Genomic DNA, 10000 nt, shown 5'->3' on the forward strand with positions numbered 1-10000 from the left:
TGCCTGTGGCTGTTACCTGTCTGTCCGGGTTGTGGTCTTTTTCTCACGGCAATTTCGGCATTCATAGTTTGTTTATGGACAGGAGGGGGGAGGGGGGAGGGAGTTGGGTGGGGGGTTGTGTGTTTGTGTGTGTGTGTGGGGGGGGGATCGTTTAAGACCTTGCTAAACATAATAACAGAATAATGATAACAGCACTTTATTGTCCATTAAAATATTACTTACAAATGGAAAGTCGCAAATTGGATGATTTGAATTAGGTATTATTTTGAAATTGTGAGTCTTTCCTGGATGTTTAAAAAAAATTATAGCTCTAGGTCAATAAATAACGATATTACGGCCATTTTTATGAAAGAAGTTGACCGGCGGCCATTTTGAGAAATCGGGCTTAAAGTTTTGGAAGGCACCAGCTTTACATTTTCCTTAGCAACGGGGGTTGAAAATTAACCTAACCCTTCCAAATGTTGCACAAGTGTACTTTGATCTGTCATGCATCCTTTAAATCAAAAACGAAGGGTTAAAAGAACAAGTATCACCATTTTTGAAGGCTTTGTTTACATCATACACGTGGAGGAAAACGGTCAAATACATGTCATACACATTAGCACACATTTTCACTGTCATTATCAGGATTAAAGAGGTCACATGCATCACGCGCACGTTTGTGTCCATTTAAAAACAAGAAATTCCTTCGAGGTAGGAAAATCACCCCCGTTGGTCAAAGGGAAATAACCATTCTCACTGCACCCATTCTCACTGCCACCAACTGAGAAGGTTATTTCCCTTTGACCATGAATATGTTTCTCTATAAGTCCTTGTAGAATCTTAATCCACCAATAACTCCCTAACCGTGTGTTTGACTGGTCCCAATTTTTGTAAGGACCGTCTCAGGAATGTATAGAACCTGTTCACCAAGTTTGGTGACGATCGGTCCGTTCTTTCTTGAGATCTATATGCGAACACAAACACACAAACACACAAACAAACAAACAAACACATCGACCGAAACCCATACACACCCCTATACCGGGGGTGTAAATAGTTTGACAAACACTTGAACAAAATCAACTTACTCGTGTCAGTCACTTTGTTGGCATCAAATAGGAATACGTATAGATCAGAATGTAGATCCCAAACACAGCAACTCCTCCACTGTGACAGTCTGTTCACCACAAAAGCTCTTCAGGGGCGGACGAGGGGGGGGGGGCACAGGGGACACGTGCCCCCCTCCCCCCGAAAAAAAAAGAAAAAAAAAGAAGAAAAAAAAAGATTTTTCTATGCTGATTCTATGACCATTTCTAAGTTCAAATGGCACCAGATGGCACCATTTTGCTTCTTTGGGCAAAATTTTTTTCAGGGGGGGCATGCCCCCGGACCCCTCTAGAAAATTCGGGCGCTTCGCGCCCATCACATTCACTTTCGATTCAAAGTGCCCCCCCCCTTACAAAGCAACTGATCCGCCCCTGGCTCTTGCACATCAATGTTGACACCACCTCCAACATCACCTTTATCCATGTCTTGCACTGAGAGCTGTAGAGCTACAATCTCCTCCGGATCAAACTGGGTGATACATCCACGACGAGTATCACCGGGTGCAGCGTCATGAACTTTAATCTGTTTGCAGCCAGTTCCATTGGCTTTGCAGCAACAAAGAGGGCCCCAAAGGGCTTAAAATCGTGATCGTGATTGGCGTTTTTTGACCTTTCTGTGACCGTGATTGCCGAAATTTCCATTTCTGTGATCGTGATGGGACTTTGCCCGTGATCCGTGATGACAAAAAAATCAAGTCTCGTGATCGTGATCGTCATTTGTTTTCGTGATCGTGATGGGCATTATTGCAAAGCATTTTATTTTCAACGTACATTTTTCACAGCTGTATCACTCTATGATCCTCTATTCGTCAAGGAGCCAATCCCGATTGAAGGGAAGCAACAACACATTCAGAAATATGATTTTGACAGCGATTGCTTCCCTTTAAGAGAACCAATCACACAAAAAAAGAGATCCAATCAGAAGGCAAATTGCTAAAGTCTGCCAAACTTCATCCAATGGAAGGGCTTCGTGCAAAAGTTTTGAGTGCATTCAGTCAAATTCGAACTCGAAGATCAAAAATGGCGTGCAGCAGTACTGTCATCGAACTTCTGTTATATTTTGTGGATTCAAGCCAGACCAAAGCAGGCGGCGAGAATGCCTTCCTTGGTGGAAAGGTCAGGCTACGGGTCGGTCTTCCCGAAGACGAAATATCAAGATTCCTGGAACGCCGAAGAAGAAGAAGAAGAAGAAATATCAAGATATGTTGATCTATGTTGCTCTATGACTGTTCTGCATGTAGGCAAAGATCTTGAAATTTGTTCAAGATCTTTGAGTTTGAGTGAGATCATTGACATTGTCGACATTGCCACGTCCGGCTGTCACTCGCTCAGTGTGACCTCGACTGGCTCGAGATCGAGTCTGCGTGTAGCCAAAACCGAAACTAGAAATGTGTTTTTCATCCCAGCAACGTGGACATGCTTGGCATAGATTCTAATTGTCGCTTCTTTGCATTAAGCTTGGATTTATTTTAGCGCCTGTAAACTCTAATATCAACAATGGGTTAAATTCAGAAACAATGGCGGGGAGACGTGCCAGTTTGGGTCACTTGATCCTCATGTCAAAGACGATCAAAGGCATGTTCGTGGGGGATTTTGTCAGGCATGCTACTTTTCCGGTAATTGCCGGAAATCCGATAAAGCCGTTTTCAAAATCCGGTAAAGTCAAATTTATTCCGGTGAAGTTGAAACATTTCCGCAAAAACGATCCGTGTGAATATCGCGCAACGCGACCGGGCGCCGGTCTCAATGAAGCCAGCGCACAGTAGTGTTGTTTTCACCAGTTTGGAGGTGTGTTGAATGGTGGTGGGGGGAAGCTAAAATGGGATTTTTAACAAGATCACAACACTATTACAGCCCTGAAAATGATGCCCAGAATGCACCAGATTGCACAGATTTTAACCGTTTTTTGAAAAAAATTCCGGGGGGGCATGCCCCCGGACCCCCCTAGTTGGCTCGCCTGCTTCGCAGGCTCAGGCTTGTGGCGAAGCCACTGGCACTGTGGCTTCTTTCAGGTAAAACTATTTTTGGCCTGTAGCATTCCTGTTTGTTTTTCAAGCCCATGAAACCAGGCGATGGTGTACCTCAAATTGTACGGCAAAGTTGAAAATAAAGAACCCATCACACATACATGTACTTTAATTTCAATCCACCCAATAGTTTTGGAGAAAATGGGTTTACAAGATTTAGCTCTGGAAATGTGAAATTGTGTAAGTATATATTCATGTGTGTGAGTGAGGGTGTGGGAGTTGAATGTGAAAGAGTGTCGGGGAGAGAGAGAGAGAGAGAGAGAGAGAGAGAGAGAGAGAGAGAGAGAGAGAGAGAGAGAGAGAGAGAGAGAGAGAGAAAGAGAGAGAGAGCGAGAGAGAGAGAGAGAGAGAGACGGCGAGAGAGGGGGGAGAGGGAGAGAGAGAGAGAGAGAGAGAGAGAGAGAGAGAGAGAGAGAGAGAGAGAGAGAGAGAGAGAGAGAGAGAGAGAGAGAAAACAATGAAAACAACATTCTTGTTACTGATTACAAACCATGAAATGAATTTCTATGTGTGTATGAAAGAGAACTAAAAAAATAAAAATAAAAAAGTGCAACAGTTCTCACTTTGTGTTGAATAAACAATAGATCCAGAGGAGCGAATTACTGTGTGGTTGTGTTTACTTTGACACGTGCTTTCTGTACCTGCAACTTTTACCGTGACCGTGATTTGCCACTGGTGTTCGTGATCGTGAAAACAAAAATCAAGGTAACTGTGATCGTGAAAGCTAAAATTTCCCTTCCCGTGATCGTGATGACACCCCCCCTTTGGGGCCCTCAACAAAGGCGAGCTCTCTCGAGCACATCACAGCCCTGTTGCAATTAAGGAACTGCAGCATGCACCTCCATCACATCTCCTCCACCACTCGCCTCAACTACATGTGTTCTTGCAGTTGATGCAGTGTCATTAGAAACGCCAATGGGGGTTTCGACACTGACGAGGGGACGGTCTGACTCCTCTTCGTCCACATATTCAGCATCAGCGTCACATATCTCGGCGTCAGACGCATCAGAATCGGAGTCACTGAATCCAGCAACGTCTTCGGCAAAGAAATCCGACAACAAATCTCGGAGTCCGTGGTTATTTTCAAGCGAATCGCAGTTGAGAAGCGCTGTCAATCGGTGTACGTCAGCCATGGTTTTGCTTTCGTATAGCGATAGGAAATGATACAGTGTTACTTCCCCTGGGCTGATTTGACCAATGAGGAGGCCGTTGCTAGCCCTTTCTTGAAGGCAGACAAGCTGATTGGTTAAATCTTAAAGTTTGTTTATGTCACGATTTCCTGTGGGCGGGTATTTTTAACCAACGAAATACACGGCGGGAAAGCTGATGCAATGAGCTTTCCGACAGTACCAAACATAGTGGGGTTCTGTAAGGGATACACTAAGCAAACTATCGGTCAAAGTGAGGCATTTTGATGTCATGTTTGACTTTTTTGGTGAATGTATTGCATTTAAATCCCGGATTTGATAAGTTGCAGGGGTCAATTTTGGCCATCGTCGCAATTGTAGGAGTGCGCTGCGCTCCCTATCAATAGAAACCTTACTACCTACTTTAAAACAGGGTTAAAAACGGATCCTGGGGGGTAGTTCAGAACACCCCCGATTTGCCAATCGCCGTGGAGAAGGCGTTGGCTGTTCTCATGTGTGTTGTGGTCTCATCGAGATTGTTCCACTCTCTCACTGTTTTGACGAAGTAGGAGTTTCTGAACTGTTCTGTTTTGGAATCTGTGATCTTAATCCATCGCCTATTATTTACTATCTGACTAACTGTAGGGTTTTTCTGTGTGGTAATCTCTGTAGCGTGAGGGTTTTCTGTGTGGTACTCTCTGTAGCGTGTTTCTGTGTGGTAATCTCTGTAGCGTGAGGGTTTTCTGTGTGGTAATCTCTGTAGCGTGAGGGTTTTCTGTGTGGTAATCTCTGAAGCGTCAGGGTTTTCTGTGTGGCAATCTCTGTAGCGTAAGGGTTTTCTGTGTGGTAATATCTGTAGTGTAAGGGTTTTCTGACTTTCTCTGGGTTGATCGGGGTGATGAAGTGTTGAAGTGCTGTTCATGCTCAGTTAGGTGGCACCCAGTTTCGCTTCAGCCCAGGAGTCGAGTTTAAAGACTGTAGTCCGGGATAAACTGCGGTGAGGGTACACTTTATCCCAGGCCCCAAGTCTCTGACCTCGACTCTTTTATCCCAGCCCAGGTCCCGTCCTTCATGATCCCGCCCCGCTCGTGACGAGTGCCTGTGGTAGGCTCGTGACGAGTGCCTGTGGTAGGCTCGTGACGAGTGCCCGTGGTAGGCTCGTGACAAGTGCCCGTGGTAGGCTCGTGACGAGTGCCTGTGGTAGGCTCGTGACGAGTGCCTGTGGTAGGCTCGTGGCGAGTGCCTGTGGTAGGCTCGTGGCGAGTGCCTGTGGTAGGCTCGTGGCGAGTGCCTGTGGTAGGCTCGTGACGAGTGCCTGTGGTAGGCTCGTGACGAGTGCCCGTGGTAGGCTCGTGACGAGTGCCTGTGGTAGGCTCGTGACGAGTGCATGTGGTAGGCTCGTGACGAGTGCATGTGGTAGGCTCGTGACGAGTGCCTGTGGTAGGCTCGTGACGAGTGCCTGTGGTAGGCTCGTGACGAGTGCCTGTGGTAGGCTCGTGACGAGTGCCTGTGGTAGGCTCGTGACGAGTGCCTGTGGTAGGCTCGTGACGAGTGCCTGTGGTAGGCTCGTGACGAGTGCATGTGGTAGGCTCGTTACGAGTGCCTGTGGTAGGCTCGTGACGAGTGCCTGTGGTAGGCTCGTGACGAGTGCCTGTGGTAGGCTCGTGACGAGTGCCTGTGGTAGGCTCGTGACGAGTGCCTGTGGTAGGCTCGTGACGAGTGCCGGTGGTAGGCTCGTGACGAGTGCCTGTGGTAGGCTCTTACAGGTTTCTCTGACGAACCCTTGTTTGCTGTCAAATATAAGTACTTGCACAATCATCTAACTTCAATAACACAATCATCTTGGTTTTTCTCTCCCAGGTCTTTCGCGAAGATCGTGACGTGTGTCAACAGCAAGCAAGTTTCTGACGTCAGCTGTCGACCACATGCAGTTGGCCAGATCAATCCACGCATGGGTAAGTGACGTCATATTAATTTTTGTTGTGACGGGTGACATGTTACTGGTTTGTTAATGATGCGTATATGCAATATTTGTGTGTGTGTGTGTGTGTGTGTGTGTGTGTGTGTGTGTGTGTGTGAATGCATACGTGCGTGCGTGCGTGCGTGCGTGCGTGCGTGCGTGCGTGCGTGCGTGTGTGTGTGTGTGTGTGTGTGTGTGTGTGTGTGTGTGTGTGTGATTGAATGTCTGTTACATAATATGTTTATATTTGTCTTTTCCTATACTAATACAGCAATCCCTTGCAAAGTGGAGGACTTTGAAGCCGTGTGCACTAGTTCGCCTGCCATTAACAGAGGTGAGAGATAGTGTATTAGCATAATGTGTGTGATTTCAAGTATCTCTACGCTTAGACTAGGATAAATTCTCGAAAAGAGGCCTAAATAAAAAGAGGTAGGCATTTGTGGGTAATTAAGGGCAACAGGTTGATTCTTATGGATTTGGGTGTGCTGAATTCATTTCTGCCTGTTGCCAAAGTCAAAAATGCCTATATTCGTTACTATTCAACGGTTTCCAAGATGGCCGCCATGATATCAAGAGACTACTAATTCTCAAACAAATGCTTATATCTTTGGTGTTTTTAGAGATACAGTGTTAATTGTTGGCTAGTTGGTAGATGACCGATAGGCAATGGTTGCCTTGTCAGAGTATTTGACCTTGACCTTAAGTCAAGGTCACATGAGACTTGACAATATTGACTTGTACTGTTTTGTCATGTGTGCATTTTAAGTTGTCTTTTGACAGTAAACTACTGCGAACTAATCACTAAAAATAAGTGATATTACCCAGTAGGTATTCAGCATTAAAATGAATATACATTGATCATCATTCTGACAAGGTCAGGGTCATTTTGACCCCATATTTCAGATGTGTTTAAACTTGGACGCCATCAAGATTTGCAGTGGCTCATCTGTTGTACACACTGGACATCTGATTCAACAATTACATTTCAGCAGGGGTTCAGATCAATGGTGCACAATCAACTAGGTCAAAGGTCAAGGTCAAGGTCAAAGTCAAAGGTCACTATTTGGACCATTTATTCTCAAAAACGGGGCCTAAAATAGAGATAGGCCATTTGTGAGTAATTATGGTGTGCTCTTCCCATTTCTGCTGTATGACAAAGTGTATATTTGCTAGTTTGTCCTGTATCATTAAATATTCAAAATGGCCGCCACAAGCCTGAAAACTCACCCACACACAAAAACTGACAATTCTTTAAACATAACCACTCTATTTATTATCAACTTTTGTTTCAACATACGTTTGTATCAATAACGTTGCATAATCAGTACAAATTTCAACAACATTTAAGATGTCATGGTATTTCTGTGGCAATTACCGTATAACACAATATACACAAATCTGAAGCATGACAAACGTTAATGTTCCATAATACTCTGTCACGAGAAAAAAACTTCCGAAACATGTTGAGAACAAGCTCAGCAACAGGTAAACATATCAGCTATGTACAGGCATTCAGCAAACAATGTCAAATGTTCACATTTCATATGGTAAGGTCAATGAACATCACACACGTCCAAAGGGTCACGGTCAGTTCACCACTCGTTAAGACACTCCTCGTGCATTTCCCGGCATTTGCACGCTGCTGTGCATGGTAGCTTCGCCTTTCTGCATCTGCACCTTCCACTGCTGCACTGCTTCTGGCAGGTGCAGAAGATGATGTCTAGGCACGCGTCTGGAACAGACGGAAGGGTTTTCAGGACGGGGAGGAAGACGCCATCCTTCAGTTGCCAGCCCATGCTTTCAATCGGCGGCAGGTTCGGCTTCTTCTCATGAGCTTGTTGCCAGACTGAGGCCTGATAATGAGCTCTCTTGATGTGGAAGCTCAGAGCATCACTGGATGGGGGCAGATTTTCTGGGGCGGTGGCTTTCCAGAACATGATGGTTCTGGCACCATCTGCAGTCTCACAGTTTGAGATGTACAGCTTGCAAACGAACTGCTCTGCTTCTTTTGACGTGTCGTCTGTCAGCTGCCCTTTCCCCAAATTTGCCAGCAGCTGGTGATGTTGCTGAAACACTTTCCACCCAGATACCTTGCCTTGGCCAGACAGGAAAGATGTGGAATCCGAGCCAGTGATGGCGTGGAATTCTATCAAGTTCTGGAGCTTTGCCTTCTCCATGTCAGGTCTCTTGGCAATATTGTGAACTGAGATGTACTGTCTACGCTTTGCTGTGCCAGCTTTCATCCACACTTTCTTGCACTTCATTTTGTCAAAATATGCGAGAATCAATACAGCTACATCTGTGTCTTGTGAAGAAACAACCAGGCTGGTTGCATCGCTGTTCACACAATGCAGAACAACACGTGTATCACCCTCTTCGTGACTGGCCTCTAGCGGAGTCGTGTCCACGTCTGGCTTGGATGACTCAACTTGAGTTGGATCACTGAAACCACCGGAAACCACAACAGTTTTGTCATCTGGTGCCTGCAGGATGAGTTGCCGAGACAGAAATTTGGCCAGATCAGCTTTGTTCTCAGGGTGAGACATGAAGTTGTCCCATTTGGCTGGCAGGGGTGTGTCCTTAGACTCTATCAGTTTCCTGATGGGCTGAGCTCCTTTGCTCCGCTTCTTTCTTGTTCCACCTTTGATTGACAGCTGATCATACCGATCAAAGACGATGTCGGTGCGTTTAAAGGCATGTCCTTGGGCAAGGAGAGACTTGACGAATGTGTCAGCAAGATCACCAAATGTAGCTGCACCTTGTGGCTTTCCAAGTGCACAAACATGTGCTTGCCCATCAACGACAAGTGTTGCCTTGTCTCCAAGCTCATGTGCTTCAATGCCTGGAGGACAGTTTACACCACTTGTGAGGATTTTAAGCAAGCTTGCTTTTGATCCTGACCTTAAACTGCCATCAGTTTCAGCAAGTGAAGGGGGTACTGGCATCAGCTCATGCTTCATGATCACAGAAAGATCAACACTGCGCCCTGCTTCATAGGCCGTGATCAACCGCTGAAGAATCTTTCTGTCAGCTTTGACCGTCTTTTGTTTCCCACTCTTTGCATCCTTCTGCTTCACCTCGTACAGACTGGCAAATGTCAGAGGCTTGTTCTTCGGCAGGGCATCGCGGAATTTCACTTTCCTCTCTTCACAGGGCACAAGTCTCTCCCGAACAAATGTTTTCACCTGTTCTTGTCCTTTTTCACGTGCTGTCAACAGGTTTTCTTCGATGTTCTTGGTTGTAAGATCCTTCGATGCAATGTTCTGCAGATCTTCAGGCACATCCAGAGAAAAAACCTTGAAGCGTTTAAGGTTGTCAAACAACTTTTCTTCATCAGTTTTGTCTTGTCTTTTTCTGGCCTTGTTGCATTCGTTGTGAATGCTCTTCTCGTCAACCTCTGCTCCAAAGACTGCTCTTGTTTCTCCTGCAATGTGAGATCGGAGATTGAACGAGAGGGCCCAACGGTTCAGAGCAGACGGTGTCTTTGTGATGCCCACAATCCCTCCACATGACTTTCCAATCCCGTTCAGCCATTCTTGACTTTGATCTGGGTCCACCTGGTTGAACTTGCTCTGGCTCCTCTTCACAACAAAGTGCCCAGCTTCAAATTCTTTCTTCACTTCTTCGGGGAGCTGATTCATTTCACTGACGTAGACTGTGCCCCATCGAGCATAGTTGGTATGATTATATCTCATGAAGTAGGGGAGCATTGCCGTGAAAGCTTGAAGATGCAGATTCCAGTCGCCATCTCTACTGGCGCGTGTGAACTGGAGGAGAATTTCTACCATCTTCAGGTAC

General features: G+C 45.8%; 1 protein-coding gene across 1 annotated transcript in view; it reads left to right on the forward strand.

The window, feature by feature from the left end:
- Positions 1-10000, forward strand: part of LOC138946601 (uncharacterized) — a 61184-nt gene that overhangs the window by 3500 nt on the left and 47684 nt on the right. Inside the window, exons 3-4 of the mRNA XM_070318045.1 lie at positions 6103-6197; positions 6474-6536. Coding sequence (XP_070174146.1) covers positions 6103-6197; positions 6474-6536 — 158 coding nt within the window. The remainder of the gene's footprint in view (positions 1-6102; positions 6198-6473; positions 6537-10000) is intronic.

The sequence above is a fragment of the Littorina saxatilis genome, linkage group LG14 (genome assembly GCF_037325665.1).
Source record: "Littorina saxatilis isolate snail1 linkage group LG14, US_GU_Lsax_2.0, whole genome shotgun sequence".
Lineage (NCBI taxonomy): Eukaryota > Metazoa > Mollusca > Gastropoda > Littorinimorpha > Littorinidae > Littorina > Littorina saxatilis.